The 24,068-nt window shown below is 35.3% G+C and overlaps 1 protein-coding gene across 7 annotated transcripts in view; it reads left to right on the forward strand.

Annotated features, from left to right (window-relative positions):
• The window catches only part of SLIT2 (slit guidance ligand 2), a 257,508-nt gene that overhangs the window by 137,020 nt on the left and 96,420 nt on the right, over window positions 1–24,068 (forward strand). For all 7 annotated transcript variants that reach the window (XM_064711856.1, XM_064711858.1, XM_064711857.1 and 4 more), the window contains exons 5-6: window positions 11,460–11,531; window positions 21,278–21,349. In XM_064711856.1, the coding sequence (XP_064567926.1) occupies window positions 11,460–11,531; window positions 21,278–21,349 (144 nt within the window). The remainder of the gene's footprint in view (window positions 1–11,459; window positions 11,532–21,277; window positions 21,350–24,068) is intronic.

Raw genomic sequence — 24,068 nt, forward strand, 5'->3', positions numbered from 1 at the left:
ACTTGAGGCTTGACACTTCTGGGATGCACAGCTAGAGTATTAAAATAATTTAATCCTGGTCAATGGGAAGTTTTACTTCCAGAGTTCCTGAATGTATGTATCAGTAACTGCCCTGAAGTTTCTCAACTATTTCTTTTTTCTCCTAAGAGCTTTAATTGACTTGTATTAACCAGCACATATGTAGCACACGAGAAATAGAATAAACAAAGAAATCCAGTCATTCCATTACTCAAATAATTGAGCTTGTTATACTGTTATATAGTTCATTTTCAGTGAAGAGGAGGATAGCAATGAACATCTGTTCCTTGTCCTTTCATTTATAGTTTTCTCATAGAAAAGCCTAAAGTCCTGGTTCTTTGGTCCAGAAGCCCAGTGGTGCAAGTCACTAGTATTTGTTACACAGAATAAGAAAAATACCAACAAACCAGCACACAGTAAAACAAAAAAGTTTATGTGAAAGATATTACAGTCTAATAAATGACACATGGGTATAAGCAGATGGATGAAGACCGGAAAAAATAGTCATATAAAATTGGTCATCATGATAAGTAGCAGTGATTGCAGCTTAGCTGTTGTCAGGTTTTTTTAATCATCCGTGGTAATCCTTTTAATAATTTGCTTTGCGTTCTTCCACTGTTTTAGCATAGTTTTTGGCACTGACAAGCAACAGCCTTAAAGCCTGAAGTATCAGTGCTTCATATATATTAGGCACCTACACATATCATGTAAAAAAACAAACCTGTACAATAAATGTGTCCTACCAAGCAATCAGCCCATCTCGAGAGACAATCCCCAAATTGCATCATTCAGCTCAGATGCAGGAAGACTGAGCACAGTGATATTGAACATTAATGGTCCACAAGATCTTTTCTAGTTTACTTTCCAAATATTCCCCTGTCCCTTGACAAATTGTTCAAGGTTAGTTTTACTGCTAGGAAACACTTGAACTACTCAGGTTATTATCAGAGTAAAAGTTTGGAGCTATACTTCATAAAAAATGTCTGTGCCCAGGGATGTAATTATTACTTGTCTGTATTGGAATTGCAGCTCTGCATAATGGGATTGGATCAGGAGTCTACTCTGCTCTGTTTTGAAGAAACAGGAATTGCCACAGCTTTCTGAGTGATATTTCAGAAGAGAATATACAGGGTTGTAGGCTGTGTAGTGATACTAGACGATGTACCAGACAACCATTCAATCAGTTCCTGAAAGTGCTTGCAGTTTCAATTCCACAGCAGGTGAAACAATATTAAATATTAAAGACATGTTGACAGCTGCAAACTTGTTCTAAAAAAGAAGTTTTGTTACAGGGAAAAGTAGTGATAGATTTTTTTAGATACTGTTGAAGAGGTCTTTTGGAAAATTAAATATGCCATCTCATCTATTCTTAATGTGAGCAGATCCCCAGCCAAGCCAAATGGATGTTTCAGCCATGCATATGCTGAGTGTCTAATGTACCAGAAGAAGTGAAAGTTACCCAGCAGAATCTTGATTTATTCTTTTAAAGCTCTTAACATTTTCAAGTCTGTCAAGTGTAATAGTTGATTAAAGATTAATCACCAAATCACCTATCAGAGACTAGTAAAATGAAAATAGCAGAATCTTTACCCTTTGCCTACATAGAAACACTCTTTTGTGGGCTTGTGTGAAAAAATGACACATAAAGATTTGTTATTTTTACTTTTCCTTCAATTCCAACCTGCTAAAGGAAAAGGAGAGGAAAATCCATGAATGAAACCCGTGCTTAACCTGAACCTCCCCTGGCACAGTTTGAGACCATTTCCTCTTGTCCTGTCACTTGTTATGCAGGAGAAGAGACTGATCCCCACCTGTCCAATCTCCTTTGAGGCACTCTCAGAGAGCAATAAGGTTTTCCCTGAGCCTCTTTTTCACCAGGCTAAACACCCTCAGCTCCCTCAGCTGCTCCTCAGCAGGGTTGTGCCCCAGACCCTTCAGCACCCCCAATTGCCCTTTGGATGCTCTCCAGCCCCTCAATGCCTTTTTTGTGCTGCAGAACCCAGAGCACAGCAGGACACAGCACCTGAGGTGCAGCCCCAGCACCCATATGCATATTTTACCCATATACATCCACATGGGTAAAAGTCATTTTCCACTCTGCAATCTCCAAGTGGGGCTGTAGGTCAGCACTACCCTCACACAGCACAGCTGTGCTGGCCTGGGCCCTGGCAGGAATCACAGTGCTATCAGGGATGCATGATAAGTCAGTAAAATGTCACTCAGTGCCTTCCTGCAGCTTGGCCAATTTGACAGTGTATGGAGGATAAAGATTTGTCAGCTTTTTTCTTTAGGAGGTGAGGACTTCTTAAGAGCTTCAAGGGTTTTTTTTATGAAAAGTATTATGCCAAAGCCAAATTTGAAGTAGTATTGCAATTCTCTCTGAAACTGTGGGTGGTCCTTTCCTCTTTAGGAGCTACAACATGTAATTTCTTTCCTGTTTTGTTTTGGGGATTTTGTAGTCTAAACAAAAGAGAATTATGTATTAATTTAGTGGAACAGACTATTAAAGAATGCTTTCCTTTTCAAAAATAATTTCTAAGGCTCCAATAAAATACATGTGTGGTCCTAATACTCCTATTTTATTGCACAATTAGCATTTTCCCTGCTAGGCCACTCTAGCAAAATAAAGAATAAATGGCGAATCTCCTTAGGCAATTATTTTCAGTAGTATCAAAGCATACAAATTGATTTAAGTACACTTTTGGACACATTGTAGAGTGGAATTGATTTTGCAGCCCATGGGTTAACTTTTCTGCCAAGACAGAGATTGGAGGTTTTGGCTTAGTCCAAAACCAAAATGTATTCCTATTAAAAAGTAAACGGTCTAGTACTTGTACTCTGTGCTATTTAGATTTAGAAATCATTGATTACTAATACTAAAAATTATAAATATGTTATGCATTATATTGCATGGCTGTAAAAAGTCAGGCTGTTTCTCAAACAAAAGAAAGAAGATTATCACTAAGTATCAGAATTCAAATTTTGGATGACTTAAACTAAATGTTAAGGTTGAAGGTACTGATAAACTCTGGAGGCTACCAGTCCTACTATTGTGTAGTGTCTTACTTTTTCTCTTTTGCTGTCTATGTTCTGTAGTACATAAATGATCTCTCTTCTTTAATAAATAAATAGATAAAGTGGATTAAAAGATATACTGCTGAAATAATGCAGATAATAGTATGCCAAAAGCTATAATAAGAAGTACATTTTGATTCCATAACAGATTTATAAATGGATGACATTTAAAAAACCTCAAGCATTAAGAATGAAAGAAGCATGAATGATATAATCAAAAGTGCTATCATTAAAAAATGAGACATGAAAGTGGGCAGGGAAATTTAGTCTGAATATTCTTAGGGGAAAAAAAAGCATTCCTTACCATGGGAATTGCAGTGACTCTAATCATTCAGTCCGTGTTGCAGTGATGATTGCCCTGTGTTGTGAAATGTGAAATATTCACTTGGGCCATGTAGCACACCATGGCCCAGGGAGTGATCCTGCTTTAGCGTGAGAATAGGTTGTGTGCCTACTGTGTGCAGCATCTGAATCTCTAGGGAGTCAGCAGAGCAAATGGAAATTAGTGATGCAGAGAGAACCTGAAATTCTGTCATCTCAATCTTTCTCATCAGTTTTGTGCTCCTCAGCATAGTACTGATCCATGCTGCTGCTGTATGTACTGCCTTGGTTTCCCCATCTGTAAAAAGAGGTTAATAGTAGCTGTCTAATACATGAAATTTTAATCCTCCTATGGGAAGCAGCAGCAATAATGATTTACAGAACTAATGTTTGAAATTATAATTTATAGGTTTTATCTTCATGAGGGGACATATATGTGCTGTAGAGACCTATTAGCTACTGCTGGTATTATTGGACACCTTTTGTGTCTTCAATATGAAGAGAAATCACTGCAAAGATTGTTTTACTAAAGAACAGAAGAATAAAACCATTGAAATTAATAGGAAGTTAACTGATTTATTTCACAGTCACAGAATAATGGTACAGCAGTTTTTGATTGTTTGATTTTGTTTCTTTGTTTTTTTTGCTTTCTCAGAACAAGAGTTTAGACTGAATTTTTAATTATATATTTTTAAACGTTTTCTTGTTCTATTATAATTGATCTGTAGATCTGCCAGAAAGCTATGCCTACTAAAAGGACATGACAAGACATTTGGGTATAAGATTATCTTCATGAATAAGTGATGCCATACAGTAGTAACTGTATAAAGTTAAAGCCAAGCATATGTCAGTATTCTAACAATTAACTGGCTAAGCCTCACTTGACTGATGGGAATGGTATTTAGTTGTCTGCATATATTAATGTATTTGCTGAACATGGGATAAAAAAAAATGTTCTGTTATAATTAATCATTTGTGTTTGTTTAGTAAGCTTGTGTTACAATATGATATATTGCTGCCATGATGGAATTCCTGATAGGCTTCAGTAGCTCCAGTTCACCTGAGCTACTGATTTAAAGGAGCTGTCTTTCCAGGATGCTCCCCCTGCATTAACACCACAATGTTCAGTGGCATCTGTATTCTTGATGACTTTGTACTTTGCTTTGATTTTTTGATTACATAGTTTCAAAAATAGTTTTCACACTTACGTGCTTTATCGTATAGTGATAAATGAAGTTTCATGAGCAGGAAAAAACCCATCTGATCAGAACTTTTCCATGTTAAAACAAGACACCTAATACAGAGTAGAAAAATGTATTTATTCAAATTTTGAAAGTAGAAAACTGTCATTTTAGAAATGAAATCCAAGTCAGAGATCCACTGAAACCTAAAAAATCTTCTTTGGCATTTCATTCTCTCCTCTTTGCATTGGAAAGCCCATGGCTATGGCAGCTTTGCAAACAGAGGCAGCTGCCAGTGTTCATGATAATGTGAAATAACCTTTTGTCATACTTCTCTGGAAACATTTCACTTGAGACACTTGAAACTTGGGGCTGTGGCTCCCTTGTCTTATGCTGTCATGTTGCAGCATGTTCACACCTTCCATATCTCAGATTTGACTACTGGTGCTTTCAGTGCCTCCCAGTGAGGCAGGGCTCTTTGTTTTCCCTAAGATCAAAGCCAGGGGAGTAAATAATGACTCTTGGTTCTTCTTCTGGAAAAGCTTTGAGGTTTTAGATGATCTGGCTCATTAATGTGATTGTGGCTGGAGAAGTATCTCAGACCATGCAAGATCTCACAGATATCTTCATGAAGTCCAGGATCCAGCGAGTAGCCTATGCCAGAGCATGTTTCACAGGCTCTTTCTGCAAGGAGCTTCCCAGTGAATAGGTGGGGGGTGTCTTCTCCCTGCCACCTGTATTTTTTAAGGTGTACTCAAATACAGAAATACTGTAGGAACACTGAACAGTACTGAAGAAAAAGCCAATGATAATAAAAACAGCTGAAATGGACAGGACCATTTGATATTCATAAATTAACTGTTGGTTAGTTTTACTGTTTTAGGATAAATGTCTAATTGATACTTAATGTATCAATGTATACTAATGTTCCTAAAAAGAAGTTGTTACTTGTTCCATCAAAATAATCTGATTGATATAGGTAATGATTGTAGGTCCCTTTCAACTGAACTATCCTATTAAAAAATATGTTGTTTGGTTTTTCTCACCATCTTTGTATTACAAATGAAATCCCATGTCCAAATTCATATATTTGGTTTTCAGTCCAATAATTTAAATAATTCTCATTCTTTTTATTTCTTTGAAGGCCTGGTAGTCTCATTATCTATGAGTCTTTGCCACTTTATACAGGCATGGAGGATTTAATGCAAAGTATAGTTACCTAATGTTAAAAGTGTTGTTTTTCCAGTAAGAGAGAAGTACTTAGCAAGGCTTACTTCATTCATGTCATGAATACATAAATAATTATCAGGATGCCAGTCATGAAATAGCCACTTTCTGAGATGTTTTTATAAACTGGCATAAATAAACTGGTAAGAATTCAGTACTTAGTTAGGCTGAGTATTTCTGCCTTTTCCTTTAAAAATCAGGACACATTACTCATTCCCAGTACTCAGTACTTTGCAAAGTACAGAATGGCAGTATAGATTTATGATATCTGTGGTCAGACACAGAGGGAGGTTAAACCATTGAGGAAAATAAAATTACAAGTAATTAAATTTACAAGCGGGTTTGCCATCTTCAAAAGATTTAGTGTTTCAGAATGAACAATGATTTAGCCACGCAACAAAACTGTGATACAGCCTTAACAGTTTATGATATAGATATTTTATGTGATGTTTCAATTTATATAATTAAAAATTGAGCACTCCTTTTAAGCGTATATAGGATATTCAGCTGAGAGCCATACATGGTGAGTAATAAAATAACTGCAATGCAGTACTTTGCATTTTTTAAGAGCTGAAACATTCCATCAGGATCATTAATTTCAGGTTATCTCAGGGCTTTATCTTCAGATAAGAAAGCAATACTGTATATAAGTCAAGTTTTTTTTCTGAGAGCAGGTTAGTATCATCTATTGGTATGAATTTCAAATGTTCACAGGACTCCAAGCTTTGAGGTTTTTTTCCCTGATACACCTCTATCTCCTAACCAGTAAATATGATAAATATAACTGTACCATTTCCATCCCGTTCTTAGGAAGGATTCAGTAGTAACAAGGTTTTTGGCAAGGTCTTCCTGCTATTTCCACAAGCTAAATACATTCTCATTACCAATGTATTCTTGGAGAAAAAAAGTCTGCATGCACAAAAGAAGCAGTTGGGGGAGGAAGGGTGGGGCAGAGGTGTTTGGGCTTTTTTGATGGAGTTGTTTTTATTATTGATTTTTTTTCTTAGTTCATTGGTTTGTGAAATGCAGAAATCTACATTCTTTTAGCCATAATTTCAAATTAGACAAGTTGCTTTGTCAGAATATCCAAATTAAATTTTTAATCTTTGGAAATTGGCTTAAAAGCTGAGGCATATGTGCTTATCAGAATCCATTGCATGTAAATTGCCATTATCCAGTTTGTTTAAAAATAAATTATATTTTACATAAGCACGGTAATTGCAGAATTTACTTCATCACAAATCTTAGAGAATCTCTAGTTGTTCTGTTTTTATTTATGAGTTTGAATGCTTGTATAGACTACATTAATTATAAAAAGTAATTATTTAGATGCAGCATATTTAGTCTTTGATTTAAAAAAAACGCTCCTGACCTTCAGAGAGAGAAAAAATAGTATGCAAGTTTTTCAAAACAGTGCTGCAGTTGGGCAAAAATTCAGAAATCTTTGTGCATTCTTCTCTGTGTACCTTCACTTACAGTGGGATTCAGCTTTGTTTGCTTTATGGATTTGGTTTTTAGTTTTTGCATTTGGGAGAATGGGGCTGCAGCCAGAATATTACAACTCAGAAGAATGCTCGACGTATTTACATCTTAAACTTATCTGAAAGAATCCCCTGTGCCCAGGCTGGTTTGTGCATCTAGAGCAGCAGCAATGCTCATTTGTGCCTCCTCAAAAAGTCTCTGTCAGCTGCTGCCACTCTGCCTCACCCAGGAGGCTTTTGGGGCCAATCTGCTGTTTAACCCCTGTACTACTTTTTAACCTGAGGGAACAAATCTGAGAGTTGTCCTTGAGAACATCTCACATTCAGAGAGACTGAAGTTACACCTGGCCCTGAGCACGGGTTCGGGGATCTGGAGCAAGGGGGAGCAGTGGAGGACAAGGAACAAAGGTGCTCTGCCCACTGAATGACAGGAATGAAGGCCACGAATTTGCACTAAGGAATTTTCTTGAAAGGTCAATGTCTAAGGTACTCCCCTTCAGACTTTTTGGTGTATATCCCTCTAGGAATTATACAATAGAGTCAAGAACAATTTAGTTGAAAGAGGCCTCTATGACAGCCTGAATCTGCATAAAGATGAATTTGTCAAAATATCTCACTAGATCATTGTGCTCTATTAAAGAAAGAAATTCTCACATAGCCTTGGCTTTTCCACTCTAGCTGTAATTTTTATTCAATTCTGCTGTTCCAAAGGTATTCTGGATTTTAATGTAAGGTCCTGGGCTGTAATATTAATGGAGAATAATTTGTTCCAGTGAAAATATCTTGATCAGATTGACATTTTGTAATGTGAATCAGGTTAATGCCTTTTTTATTATTCTATTCTTATAAAAGTAGTATGTTTTGTTGGATCTTTGCTTAAATATTCTTAGATATTCTTAGATATTCTTTCATTTTAGGGGGATCAATTGCCATCATAGAGCCTCTATTCAAAGGCTGCCTATTTTTGAAATGGAAGATGATGCCTGCATAGTTATAAATGCAGCAATACAATGACCATCAGGCTGAAAAGGAGTTTTGCACCTTTCTTCACTACTGAATATAAGTTGCAAAGTCAAATCAATGTAATCTAATGGCGTGCAAAATTGGCTGGTTTTATCTACAAAATAGATTTTTGCCCCATTTCCTATGAAGGTCACAATGCACCTTGTGCTGCTTGTGGCCTTTATTTTTGAGCAGTCTAAGAATTGCGGTGGAATGAGTTCAAAGATCAATAAAAAAGACCACATGCAGCTTCTGAGTTGTGAAATGTAGGTGTAATTTATGCAAGAAGAAAAAGTTGAATGTTTGTTTAAGCCCCTCAAGGTTTTTATAAGGAAGTTTTTTTTACACTGAGTAGATAAGAACTTGAAGCAATCAATAAATAATTACTAAAATTTTTCCTGCTATAAGGAAAATAGTATTCTTTATGAGAAGTAGAATTTAGCACTGTGGAAATGAATTTACACTTTTGTTACAGAAACAGTTCCAAGTTTCCCAAACCAGCTGATGCATTGCAAAAAAATTACTTTTGGGAAAAAACATTTGCCAACCTTACTTAGCTCTCCAGATTTAAATGTATGCTTTAAACAATGCCTTGTTCAGCAAGGTTGGGAACCTTTTCAGTCAAGTAGTTTACATTTGAAATTAGCTAAAATTACCAGGGAACACTATACTTCAGTCTGCTTGAGCTTGTGCTACAGGGAACTGGTGTTGACTCTGCCGACCCAGCAGTAAATCTAGCCTGCAATTAGTTTGTCTGTGTCTTTTGCATTTGCATACACACAGACATACCTGTGCACAATGGCTCTGTGTATTGGCTGTTGAGGGACCTGGCACAGTGGCTGTCACTTGTAGGTCCTCGTGTTTGTGCTAAAATTTCCCACGGAAACAAAGATTTTGACCACTAACATTGTCTATTAGATTTTTAAAAATAACTTACAGTTGGCCTCAATATTGTTCATCTTTCACTTTTTTTAATTATATAAAATGGTGAGTGATGATATACTATCAAATGCCATGAAAAGCATAATGCACCATTGCCCATTATCTCCTGTAGTAAATATATACGAGTACAGCAGTGGCTCACGTAGATATATACATATATCTGTGTTATAAACTAATCATTGATCATGATACAAATCACTGCTGCTAGCTTAGCCACTTCACACACAATTTTTATACAGGTAAAATGTATTAGTCAATTAGACAGAAATGTAAATATAGATATTTGCGTTTTATGCTTATAAGGGAATTTTTCTCCAAGGAAGTAGGCTGTTAAATCATGTTACCGTAACAAATGCTGAAGGCTGCTTTTTCATTCATTGCCACTGAATTTATTGTCAGAGCAGTACAGTTATATCCCATTTCAAGATTACTTAGGTGGCTTGAAAATTAAATCACAGCTCACAAATTCTCTTTTTTCACATACGATTAATAATACTAAAATTGGGTCTAGTTTTAAGTATACTTTGCAAGATATTGCAGTGCAATTAGGTGCATGAACTATGAAAGATTTAGTAAATATAAAGTGATTTTCCATAAATTAACAATGAATTGGATAATACAAAATTGCTGCAATGTATGTGGAATTATATTCAAAATAATTACACTGATATAAATTTTGTCAAAGTTGGGCAAAATGGGGTTTTATAGAGTCCTCAAATTGTGTTTTGCAAGTTCATAAATCTGAAAGGGATCTTCAGGAGTGATTGCTCAGAACTGGAAATATGAGCTCATGCTAGATTACATTTTAGAGAAAGAATATATCAAAAGCATGACTTATGTCTAATGAGTCTTGCGTGTTCACTTAATCTGAGCTATATCTCTTAATTCTGTGCAGAGTTTTGCAATGTTTCTCTAAAATTTCTTTCTGAAAAACATCCTCTAAAGATGTCTCCAAATCTCAATCTCAAGGTTAAGAAACTTTACTTCTGCTAGGATCTGGATTGCATTTGGTGTGCTTTTAGAGTTAAGATCCTGGGTTGGTTTTAGCAAAATGAAATCTAGTTAACTACAAGAGAACTGCTGTGCAAATGGACTTAAAATCCCTGTGTATAGACACCTGTACACACCTGATTTTTTTGTACATTTTATTCAGATGTTTAAGAAAGCTTCTTCATATAATTGTGTTCCTCATATTGTGTATAGATAGTTGCACCTTGGAAGGTTTCCAAAAGAAGGTCTGATTTCATAATTTTAATACAGCAAGGTAGATAGGTCCCCTTGCAAAACTTCAAACATTCATGTACCATGTATGATAGGTGTTTTTGGTCACGGGAAGCAAATTATTCTCTGAGGTAAAACCTCCAATCTGCATGTGGTATAGACACAGCAATAAAGACTTTCATGTGCTGGTCTTCTTCTATTGCACTGCATCACTGCTAATAGTGCACAGCATAAATGAAAAGTTCTGCATCCTAGTTTGCTTTTGTTTTTTTTTATTTTCTCTGTCTCCTCTGTCTACTACTATCTTCAGTTCTCTATATTTTATTTTCAATATTGACCAGTGAAGGACAAAAATGTGTTTGTATTTCAGAAAAAATAAAGGGCTGTTTATTCGTACTGATAGCAAAAAAACACTACTGAACAATAATTTTATAAGCATTTTAGTAATATTTTTCTTTTGTAAAAGATAATCATTTCAGATGACATGATACAGCTGATCATACAGTGATTTTGGGGAGGAATATTAGATGTCTGCTGCAGAATGTATTTTAATTCCTTCTTTAAAAATATATGATGCTTGACACTGAAACAAAAGTCATAAACATATTGATTTCAGATACTACACAGCTGCATTGTTGTTTCTCAATAGCTCACTATTTGTTCTATTTGCTGCATTTCTGTCTTCCTTACATAAAGCTGAATATACTATCAAACATGGACTTGGAATGGTTGAAAAGTGAAAACACTTCTACTGGGTTTTTTTTTAATGTTTTGGCCTATATGTTGTTATTTTCTAAAGGAACTGCCTAGTGTGACAGAGAGAAACAATTTTGACTGTTATTGCTACTTCTTTTCTTCAATTACAAATCAGTTAATGCAATAAAATAAGCTTCATTGAAAATATTGACTGAACCATAATGTCTGAATTTTTTTTTGTTTTACATTAAACTAAATATATATAACACTTTTACATTTATATTTTTCTTCTTAGTGATCTTAGTGAAAATCAGATTCAAGCAATACCAAGGAAGGCATTCCGAGGAGCAGTAGACATAAAAAATCTGTAAGTATTTCCTCCCTTCCTTCCTTCCTTCCTTCCTTCCTTCCTTCCTTCCTTCCTTCCTTCCTTCCTTCCTTCCTTCCTTCCTTCCTTCCTTCCTTCCTTCCTTCCTTCTTCCTTCCTTCCTTCCTTCCTTCCTTCCTTCCTTCCGCCACTTCCTTCCTTCCGCCACTTCCTTCCTTCCGCCACTTCCTTCCTTCCGCCACTTCCTTCCGCCACTTCCTTCCGCCACTTCCTTCCGCCACTTCCTTCCGCCACTTCCTTACTTCCGCCACTTCATTCCGCCACTTCCTTCCGCCACGTCCTTCCTTCTGCCACTTCCTTCCGCCACTTCCTTCCTTCTCCTTTCTTCCATATATTCTGATGATAATGCTTTGTAGATACAGTGCTCTTTTTTTTTTTTTTTTTGGAACAGATATCTTTTTTTCTAAGAACTGTTATAGCTGCTTAAAGAATATCTGCATAATATTGATGTCATTTGTTTGTGCAAAATACTTTAACGGATCTTAAACATCCTCAGATTGCCTTATGGAAATGTAAAAAATTGAAGTAAGTTGAAGACAACATGGCATTATAACTATTAGTCTATGAAACTGAGTTAAGTATTTGAATGTCAGGCAATTTGAAATATTTTATGGTTTCATGTGGAAAAAATAATTTTGCCTTGGTTTTAAAAGTTTGTCTTTTGTTTGCTTGCATAAAGAAAGAAAAGTCATGCTATATTACCTAGTTTTGCTGGCATATGTTTTTATACTTGTGTGACTGTTTTACTTGCTCAATTTTCTTCTGTTGTCTTTTCTGAAAGAAAGATACTTTCCTGGAGATAGTGGCTTTGAAGTTCACGGACAGGTTTTGAATCCTTATGATTTCTAAATGTGGAAATTTGTGAGTTTCAAGACAAAGCAAAGCAGTAACTTTTCTACTTTCTGTTCAGAGTGGTGAGGCAGTTTAGTGGGTGTAACAAGCCAAACAACCTGAAGACTGTGATGAACTTCTGCAGTAGGAAACAATAGATATTTACTCAAAAGCTTCAACCCCTGCTGTAAGCAAAGGACTCATCACTTACAAATAGCCAGCAAAGACAGAGGACATACAATAATAGGTTTCAGAAAGACTATGGAGCTTCCAGAGTGATGCATATGTGAAAAAACATGATTGCTATATAATGTGGTATCAATAAATATAGGGAAATATTCGGTTATAGGAGGCTTTCATGTTATTCCTGCTGAAAAAAAAAATTAATTGAAGTTGCCAGTGCTAAAATAGAAAGACAAACATTCTAGTTGTATTGCTTTGGAAACAGCAATTGATGTATCCTCAGTAGGAGAGGATGGGCTAGGAAGCCCTTCACTTTTCTGTCTGCCTGTGATGGAATCCATTCTGCTGCCTGCAGCACTGTATACAAACTGGTGAGGAAAATGTCTTTTTGAAGATTTAGCAGAATGCCCAAGAATTTGGCCTACTACAGTTCTTCCCTGCAATGAAATTCTGTCATACCTTAGTGGAAAAAATCATTATTTTCAGCTTTGTTGTGTTCAAAAACATGCAAGCGTTTGTGATTCTCAAAGTAGCTTTTTTACTCTATTTAATTGACAGTTTGAGTTTTTATTCAGAGCTAGTCCCACCACATACATAGTCAAAAAGAGGTTTGGCTACAAGAAGCCTGCATTTTTTTGCATGTTCTTTTGTATTTGAAAATTTATACAGCCATAGAAAGAAACTTACATTGTAGAAATAGCAGCACCATTGAAAATATTTTAGTGGCAAAGTAGTAGTTTATAATATGGGTGTACTTATATATTGTAAGAAAATTCCAGTTTGTCGCAGTGGAGGCGGTCAGGACATAAAGCAGAGACCACAAGCAGTCTCAGTTGGTAACACTTGGCAACAGTTTATTAATGAAAATGGCTGATCTTTTATACACTTTCCAGCTGTTTACCCTTCTTCTACCTTAGCTATTGGCCATAATAATTCAATACCATGCCATTGGTGAAAAGTTACTCTGACTCCACCTAACTTTCTAAAAATGCTTCATCCAGCTGCAGAATGCAGCTTCTTATCTTCCTTCTCTCGATCTCCTTGGTTACGGCCTTGGAGAAAGCTCCTTATCAGCTTCTTCTTCTTCTTACTTCTCGCTCCTTTAGCTAACAGGCCCGCTGCTAGCCCCTTCCACACCAGTTAAAAGCTGCATTAGGATGCTAATCTTTATCTGAGATACAGTTTTTATCTTAGTATGAATTTTTAAGTTAAGGATGCTGAATTATGTCTGAAACTTGCATAAAACAATAGCTGTGTCCTTTAAAAAGCTTCTCATTTCAGGAGATAATTTTAAAAAGATAAAATTGTAAACACCATAGCATTGCCACAAATTTCAAACCATATCTGTGTCCTTTTTTTTATTCTGATAGGATAAATACTACAGATATCTCCTCATTAATTGTCCCAGGAAAAAAAAAAAACATCAAACCTTTAATCTGAAAATTTCATGATCCCTCTAAAGTTGCTCTGCAGAATGACCAATTAATTAATGGGGTGAGTTGGGTGGATTCTACTACAGCATTTATATAACTAGATCAGGCTATTTTGCCTGTCCTAGAATCTTTGGTGAGGAGAGACAAACCCCAGCTTTCCATCTAGCCTTCGTCATTACTTAGAGAAGACAGATAGACAGAAGTTGTATTTAGTTGTTCAAGAAAATTAAAGAGACAATTGATAGGTGACAGGTATAGCAGGTGTCACGATTCAAAGAGGAATTGAACTATCTGTCAGGAGGTTGTAGCCAGGTGTGTGTTAGTCTCTTTCCCAAGTAACAAGTAAGAGGATAAGAAGGGATATGAGGAAAAATATCTTCACCAAAAATTTTTTTAAGGTTTGTAATGGGAGACTGGGGGAAGAGATGGTGTCACCATAAGCTGGAGGTACTCAGAAATGTGTAGGTATGGCACTAAGAGACAGGATTGAGCAGCGAACTTGGCAGTGTCAGGGTTAAAATTTAACTCCATGATCTTAGAGATCTTTTCCAACCTAAATGATTCTATGAGTCTATGAAGGGGATTAACCTAAACTCCAGGAACCAAATACTTATATATCCTTAATAAGAATTGTCATAAGTAGAATTCCATATTTGTTCTAGTTTTGGATATTTGTTCTAGAAATAGTCTACTAGTTGGGACTTAATGTTAAAGATTTAACTCTTCCAAACTCATCTGTGAGATAGATAAAGGTGCAAAGAGAAAAGAAGCCTGTATTAGAGCACGTTGTAATATATATATATTCATATAAATTTGTAGCAACAGTAATTACATCAGTTTCAACAGTAATGACATCTGTTTCAGTTGAAATTACTAAGCCTTTTCTTTAAACATGAAATGATTGATAACCATCCAGAACAGTAGCTCAGTTAAGCTGTTTTAAAAGTGGTTAACCAATTTCACACAATTTGACCTGATAAAGTATTTTATGTTCCTCAATAGAGACTCACCAAATACCTTTCTTCTGAATCAGGAATTGGAGTATTTTGGAAAGCATCTTATTGTATACTTCTCAGTCTTTGCAGAACAAAAGGAATGAGGTGTTTACTCAGATAATCTGAAGGAAACTGCTTCCTATAAATTTGATAATGCCACTATAGCCTCCTGCAGCATGTTAGCTCCAGAGTCCTCTTGATGTTTCTCTGAAGAAGCTGTTTAGGTTCCATAAAATGCATCCATGGTACTTTCTTTCTGGTCATCTTAATGCTCATCTTAATATAGATTCTGTAGAAGATAAAAAGCAAAATGGGCAAGACATTATGAGAATTGACAACATAGGCAACCTGCCACACCCTTGTAGTAAAAAGAATAACAAACCCTGAGAAACATTCAGGCCTCAGAAATGTAATTTACATCTAATTGGAATTACCTAGTTTCCAATTTGTTATGCCTTTCGTCTTAGAAGTAAGAGTTTGGCTCTGTCTGTACTCTCACTTGAGGCAACTGTAGGCAGCAATAAGATCCTGCCTTTCCCCTCTCTCTAACAGCCAAACAAATGCATTTCTTGCAGACCATCCCCAAATGTTATCTGCTTCAACCCAGTTCTTGTGGCCCTATTTGACTCTGTCTTCTACTGGAGAGACCAAAACCAGGTGCCATCTCACAAACTCAGAAGTCATCTAAAATGTGCCAGAGTGTCCGTGGCTTCACTCTCACCAATGCAGCCCAGTTGTTTGTAAAGTATTAAGTTTTTCAGTAAAAGTGACAAAAATTGGGGGAAGCTTATGTTGTAGTAGCTCTCCAGACTAGAAATCCAGTATCCATTATTTTGGCAGTTCAAATTAAAAAAGCATAATATCTACAGTGTGTCAAAGTTTCAATTTTTCTATTCAAGGAAGTATTCTTGAATGACTTAAAGAGCAATACACTCCATACACTATAGCTATTGATCTGAGATTGAGAGAAATTAATGTGAAATTCTGAAAATATAATTCCTAAAGTTACCCCTAACTTGCAAATTTTTCAGGGAGAAGAGTATTCACCAAGACATTAGGTTCTTCAGAGAAGACAGTGGCATCTATTCTGTTTATTTTTTAAAAAAAATAAAAAGAAGTTGTCATATAAATGGGAAACTAAACACAGATTTTTTAATAGACATGTTAATGAATGTTTCACAGCCCTCACTGGTGATATAGTACTCAAACTGGATGTGAAAGATTCTTTGAATTTTCCCAACCTTGGGAATTTTGTTTGTATTTAAGATGGTAAGGAAATGCTTTAGGTGCCCAGATTGCAAGCTTAAATGGGATTGTTTTTGAAGCTGGTTGAGTAAGGAAGAAAAATAACTAAGTTATTTACAAATTTAAGGCACCACTGAAAGAACAATAGTGTTATGCTCTCCTTTTGAGTAGATTTTTGACTATGATTTTTCCATTTCAAGTGTGTAAAATTTTATAAGATTCCAGTTTTCTCTTTCTCTGTGTAATTGATGCTTGGCAGAGGATGGAAAGAAATACACCGATATCATGGTGGAATTGCGATGCTAAATATGTGCGATCTCACATGTTACCAAAAATAGTAGGGCACATTTTCATCATATCTCAAGGATCTTGTGCCCTGGTTTTCGTGTCATGCTCTTGGCCTTTGTTTCGACCACTCTCTTCTTTGTGTTCATTTGGGTCCATTTCTTTCCAGCAAATGGAGGAGACTGTAGCTGTCATGCCAGGGATAAAGGCTGCAGAGCAATGTAGTGGCTTCACACATTAAATTGCCTGGGGAAATGAAGAATTAGTGAAGAGGGAGGCAATCACCAGCATCCAATCTAAGTCCGTCCCATTATACTAAGCATTGTCCAAAACTTTGATTGATACTACTTGTTGTTGCCCTTATGCCTCTTTTATGCTGATTGTGAAACATTTAAAGCTGACACTAGAGACAAAATAAATTTTGTATTAATTATTTTTGGGAATGATTAGACTTTTAAATTTCAGTTATTAGTAGTTGAAAAAGAGATTCCTGCTGATGTTCTCATTACTTATTTCTTCTCAGATCATGCATAAAATTCCACTGCAACTGGAAGTATAGTTGTCTGTTCATCTGTACAAGTGCTGTTCTAAATGCATTGCTTGTCTAAGAGATGCTTAAATAATCTAGAATTCAATATTTCTCGTTCCTGCTCTTACAGGAAATCTCAATTGGACTGCTATTCTATTCAGCCACCTGCATTTCAAGTTTACATAAAGAAGGATTTTCACAGGGTGTAGTGAGCTATATTCTGTGTATGCTTAAGATTTTTATTACAATAAAAAATCGCTCTGAAACCATGAAGGAAAGAATAGATATACGTTTCTAGTGCCTCCTAAAGCTCTTGTTGCCAAGCAGGTTGGTGACCCTGTGGCCTTGGGGGAAAAAAAAAAAAAAACTTGTTCTTACTGATAGTTAAAATAAATAACATTTTAATACTATTTTTAAAGTTTTGTTTTCTTTTAAAAAGTTATTTCTTATTAATCTGATAATATATTTAATACATAACATATAGATTTTTAATTTTGTATTCATCCTCCTTTTGATGACATTCTTTTGTTTATTTTTTACTTTTTTTGTATCATTTTCCTCCCATAAGATAATTCTAAGATTAACCAAGTAGAGTGCTAGACAATTTTCAGAGGACTGAGCAATTGAACTATAAATCTTTTTGTTTCTAAAACTTCGAGTTTGTTCAGCAAGTATGCATTACTTGGATATAAATATTAGCAGTCGTGCGAAACAAGCAGTTCTTTGAAGTTTGATAAAAATAAATAAATTCTGGCATGATTTTTTTTACATAATTTTAACTAATTCCTCTGAAATTATTGATTTGTCATGACATTGAGATTGAGAAATAAGAAATAGGAATCATAACTCAATTCTGTTGAAAAAAGTAGCTCTTGCAAAGGACCACAAAGTGTCTTCAAACTGTGAAGAACAGGAGAGTAAAGCAGACAATCGTTTGAATTTTCCAACTTTCAACTTTCTAGGAATGAGTAAAGGATTTTTTCTCTGTCAAGAGTCAGATGACAGATTTTTCCTGTATGAGGATAGTAGTTTTTAAATGTATGCAACATCTTCTGTTAGTCATTAAATGTTCTTGTTGTGGGATAACAAAGTTTATTTTAAGATATTTATTTATCATTATCTGGTAGACAACATATGCCAGAAGGGAAGAAAATATAAGTTAGCAACATGTTTCTACAGCATAAGAGCAATAAACATAAAACATTATAAAGTAAAGTTATTACTAGTTGAATGCTTATTATTCTTACTACTCTTATTACTAAACTCATACAAACATTGACATTTTAAGCAGCAGTATTGTTAATTCAGTTAGAATATTTCATATTGTGAATATTTCATAGAATATTTCACAATATTTCATATAGAAAATACCCAGGTAATGCTGCAGACACATGTGTAAAATCCAGTTAATTCTCTGGGATGGTGGAAGGATTTGGAATGTGACAACTGTTGTTTGGTATCTTATGAGCTTCACAGGAATGAAGCTTTGTGAGTGTTTGAGGCAGAAAGGAACAGCAACTTTACAAAAGCATGGAGAGATTCCCACATAGAATAGACCCAAAATGGAGATGGAGCAGGATGGAATTAGGGTTATTGGGATACTCAATAGCTTAGCGGTGAGAAATGTTTCATTATGGTATTGGAGATTTTTATGTGTGGTTTTGAAGTCATACTAAAAATAAACAACAGAACGTAACTTAAAATTAGATGAAAATATAATTTTTAATCTCTAGTATTCTTGCTTGCACCTTAAAACATAGCTTAATATATACTTGTTACTGAGAACCAATTTTATCAAAAAACACAATTACATTGCTTCAGTCTATCTATTAGAAGGACATCATAAGTTAATGTTACACTGGTTATGAAATATTGTCTAACTTTCCGTTTGGATTATATATGTAGGGTGGGTACCTTTACCCTTAACCTTTACTTTTACCATAAATTGCTATTAAAGCCAGTCACACAGTCTTCAAAGTCATGTCCCTTTCATAGCTTAAAAAAAAAAAATATATATATATATAAATATATAAAACACCAATTGTTCTTCATGGTGTGTGTCTAATCATTTTTATATCATGGTTGTAACTGATGGAAGATAATCTAAAGCATAAACGGTAGCATCTTTCAAAGACAGTAATTTTTAAAACTAGGGAATATTTTTCCTCTCCCATCTGCAAACTTCCCTTCCTCATGCTGAAACCAATTCATTAGCTCAGTGCAAATGGAACAATATTTCTGGTAAGAAGAATTAAATGGAAACAACTCACCCTTCGCTAAGGTAGTGATCATGGTGACTCATTAAAGGAAGAAGTCCAAAAGTTTTTGGGATCACCACAACTGCTACCAGTCTGGTGGAAGAAATCTGCCTTTCAGCTTGTGTAGGACAAGATTTGCTCAAGTGCTTTCTCGGCTTTAAAAGATTTTCCTTTGTGTATAATGTGGATGATTTAGAAGAAGCTGTGTCAGCACTGATTTATACATTGACAGCTAAGGCTAATAAGATATGGGCAAACATACAGCTCACCCTTTTACAGATTAACCTGCAGACTGCATTAGGCAAATTTGATGGCATTAAAAGATTTTTCCAATTTGTCTGGAAACAATTTCTCTTTTGTATTGTGTCAAGGGTAACATTTCATGCCATTGGAGTAATTTAAATAGCTTTGATAAATTGTTTGAGAGGTTATACTGTGTATATATTTTACCATTTTAAAATAAAAAGGCTATTAGCTTAATTGTTAAATGAAATTCATTACTAAAAATTGAAGAAGCCTTAGAAAATAGACCTACATATTCCAATACTGCAGCACTGGTGTTGTAACATTGCACCAAAATGATTAAAGATCATATTCAGCAACTGATAGTTTGCATTTAGCTTTCAGTACACAGAAACACAGGCACTGTTACAATTATGACAATATTTTATTCCCTTGTAGTAGTAATTCAGATGAAACTAGAAGAACTTTATGGAAGTTGGTACATTACATTCAGCAGTGGGTCTGATGTTTTATTAATAAAGTAAAATATTATCATAGATTCAGAAAATACACAGAAACTGCTTTAGTAGAAGTGTCATTAGCCCTGCTAGCTAATATATAATTGAAGACAGAAGGGCAGAGTTCATTTGTATTTTGTTCATTTTCTTGCTATTGTTCACACACATTTACTCATATATATTATTTGACACTGACAAGTTACCAGCTTGAAGAAGTTTTTAAAGTGAGGTTTTTTATCATCTTTGCTTTGCAAGTCATGCCCTGAAATGCATGAGGCAGTATTTATAGGGAAAGCTTTTATCAGTAGAGAAAGATTTGATATCTGCATGGTTGTTAATTTAAAAAGACATTTTTAATTGGGCTATATGTGCTGTATCAATGTTTTGAATTGAAAAGGTAATAATCATCTTCAGAGAAACGGATCTAAATTTTTCATAACTTCATACTTAAGGATTAATAATGTATGGGATGGATTGCTGAGTTTTGTGTCTAGAATTCGAGTACTCCATTACAACATGCTATCTGCATATAATTGCAGACAGCACGAAGTCTGTAGAAAGCCAGATACTGAAGGTTACAGCAGAAATACTACTTTCATTTGAAGCAGAACTACAGGAGATAAGTAAGCAGGTCTGTAAATGCCTCGGACACTGTTATTTCCACACGTAGACATATTCCAGGAGGTAATTACTGTAAATCCCCTGCAAACCCGGGGGTAACACCTCCCACCTGCTCCAGGCATGCACACACGCAGGGAGACCCCTAAAACTGGTGTCTGTCCCTGGTCCCTGCTGCGGCGCCTGGAATTAACATGCAGCTGGGCTGCTCTGATAAATGGATTCTGTTAGGTCACCGAGGGGATGCGTGTGACATTAAGTGATTTACCGTCCTTTACCTTAATGAAATTGTTTCAGCGAGATGACGCTGAGAGCTTTTAATGGATAGCTTTTCTTGATGTAATGAAATTGCATTCCTTTGGCATTTAATATAAGGTGCAGTTATTATTTACTGGAGCTTTCCCAGCGCTGCTGTTGTGCGCAGGCAGTTGAGAACAAAAAGGGATTTCGGTGGCAGAGTGCAGGCCAGCGCCGGGCGTGCGGCAGCGATGGCCAGAGCCTTTCCGCTCGCGCGTTCGGCCTCTGCCACCCCTCCGGGAGCCTTCCCTTCCACCTCGCCTTGCCAGCACGCCTCTCCCTTACAAATGCCTCCCTAATCTGTTTAACAGGCAACTGGATTACAACCAGATCAGCTGCATTGAAGATGGGGCGTTCAGGGCTCTGCGTGACCTGGAAGTGCTGTGAGTATTCCTCGTATCTCTTGCTTGTGGTGAGAGCTCAGTATCTGGGGAGTGCTAATGTAGCAGCTTATCTGCAAGCTGCAGCCTGGTGTCAGGATGCTCTAGTGAAAAGATGTCTTAAAATAATCCACTGTGATGTGCTATAAAATGGTAAGAAGATATGGAGAGGCATGGATACTCCTTTACTCTCCAAGACAGCCATTAAACATAATAATAATAAAAAAGCCATTGACAGAAACTGTAAGAGAAGAATATATTTCATTTTAAAAAGGGGGAGGGCAGCAGTATTAATGAACCCAATTAATTTTGTACATTATCCATTACTGTTGATGTACTGAACATTTCAGAATTGCTTTTGTTGTATACTCATCATGAATTTCATCTTTTGATCACTGAGACTCAGTGTAAGGAACAATATGCTATATCTCTTTGACAATCTGGATGTTTTCAAAGAGGCACTTTCTAGCAAATATTACTGCTATATGTTAAGGTGTTTAGCATGTCCATGTCAATAGCTTCTTTTAAAACATTTTATGTTTTATGTGCGTAAATACATTTGTATGTCAAGGAAAATATCTCTTTTTGTTATTTTTACAACACTTCTTTGTATACTTTTTTTTTCCACTTTCTTCAAGTAGCTATCAGGGAGGTTAAAGGTAACAAAATTATCATCTGAGAATAGTTACTGTAATGAGCAAAGTGCCTTAGTTCTCAAAGAATCTGAGGCACAGGACACATTCCTGAAATGTTTGCTCTGTCAGTCAAAATGACACATTTTATTTGGATTTTCTTCATTAAGAAAAATGAAAGAATTTGTGTATCAGTGAGTTGCTTCATGTTAATTTGAATCACAACTCATAAATCACAACTTGAGGATGGTGAGGAAATGGGTTTTGTTGTGTTTGGGTTATTTGGGTTTTTTAAAAATATTCTGAAGAACAGAAGCTTCTCTGGCAATAGTGTCTGCATGTCTAAGAAACCAAAGAGTATGTGAGTAGCTGGTGGTAAAAGTTTTTTATTATTAAACATAGTTGGTTTTACTTATGGGTGAATGAAACTGGCAGCCAAATTTGATTTTTTTTTTTTTGTCATAGTAGCCTATTAACTCTGGTATAAAGCCATGTAAAATATAGTGTAGGTTCAATACCACATCTAATTGTTAAGTTGATGATTAGTTGTCTGTCAGTAAATGTGATGTTCTCTGATATTTTTATGTTTGGAACTCTTATATGTGGCAGAATATTTTTTCCATGATGGCTCAATCTGCTTACTATGGTTTGGTTTTGGTGTTTTGTTTTTTTGGGGGTTTTTTGTTGCTAATATGTGCCTTTCTTTACAAGTGCAAGGGTTAAATGTTTATTAAAAATAAATAAATACAGTGTTTTGTGCAATTTTTTAATGCTTGCAATTTTAGTGTTCTTGAAAGATCATTCTTGTAGTTGAGGTCAGGGGTGCAATTTTTACACTGATTTCAATGAGTGGAAAAAGAGGAAAGAAACTTCTAAAATAACAGTCTGCTGAAAAGTAGGTAGTTGGAATTTTTGTGAATGAATATACGTAATCTATTGGCATTGTTCAAATACATGACTGTTTGCTGTCTTGAATTATGTTAGGTGATAAAAATTTTGTAAAGATTTCTGGCATTTTAAGAAATTGAGATAGATTCTTCAAACACTACTGAAGGTTTTGTATTTAATTAAGCTTCCTTTACAATATGGCTTAAAGAATGAAAGCTATGTAGATCAGACCATACTGTATATGCACTGAGTAGCAAATAAGACTATTCATATTGTTTTCATTTGGAGTCAATTGTTTTAACTGAGCAGAGAAAGTGGATATTACTTCAAACTTGAAGTTTGAGGTGAAGCTTTTAAATAGATTGCAGTCCTGTTTAGTAACAGTTCGAAATGCTTGCCAAAGTAATAAATCTTATAATTTGGTTAAATAATAGTATAATTTTAGAGTCTGTTAGTGTTAAAGATACAAAATAGCCTGAATATTCCTCCCCATGAATTTCTGTGTTAGTTTTCCTTCGTCTTTTTTTTTTTTTTTAAGGAAAATCTGCTGTATTTGGAAAACAGACTGTGGGGAAAATATAACACTGACATGTCTACAAAATGGAAACAAGTCAATCACAGTCTTTGCTATAGTATATAACATTTAGATAAAAGTATTGAACCAACTTTTTTTAAGTACATCTCTGTAACGAAATTAAGCATTTTTATCATTACAGAGGAATAGCTATAACAATAATTTAATTCCATATATATCCCTTACATCTATTCCTATTTTTAGATTTCTTTACCCTGAAAAAATCAATAGCTTATATATATACAAAATAGCTAGGCAAACATCAAACAGCCAAAATTGGAAATTAAAACATTTGTAGATTTGCCTTCTCTTAACAGCTATGGAAATACTGGCTGATATCCCTTCATTGAAAATATATTATTTTAAAATCTCGTAAGAAGTTATGCAGGAAGAACTGTGGGAAACATCATTTACCATGTGGACATTGTAAGAAAACTCTGCCACAATTTACTGACATTTATTCATTAAGACACCTTTATGGATGTACCCAGTACATTGGCCATTTTTTGTTGGTTTATTTTTGTTATGTTTTGAAAAGGGGCACAGTTCCTCTATTTACTTGTTTGGGTTATTTTTGTTTTCTATTATTCTTCTTTCTGTTTATGTATCCTTAAGAACACACAGGGGA

The sequence above is a fragment of the Zonotrichia leucophrys genome, chromosome 4 (genome assembly GCF_028769735.1).
Source record: "Zonotrichia leucophrys gambelii isolate GWCS_2022_RI chromosome 4, RI_Zleu_2.0, whole genome shotgun sequence".
Taxonomy (NCBI): domain Eukaryota; kingdom Metazoa; phylum Chordata; class Aves; order Passeriformes; family Passerellidae; genus Zonotrichia; species Zonotrichia leucophrys.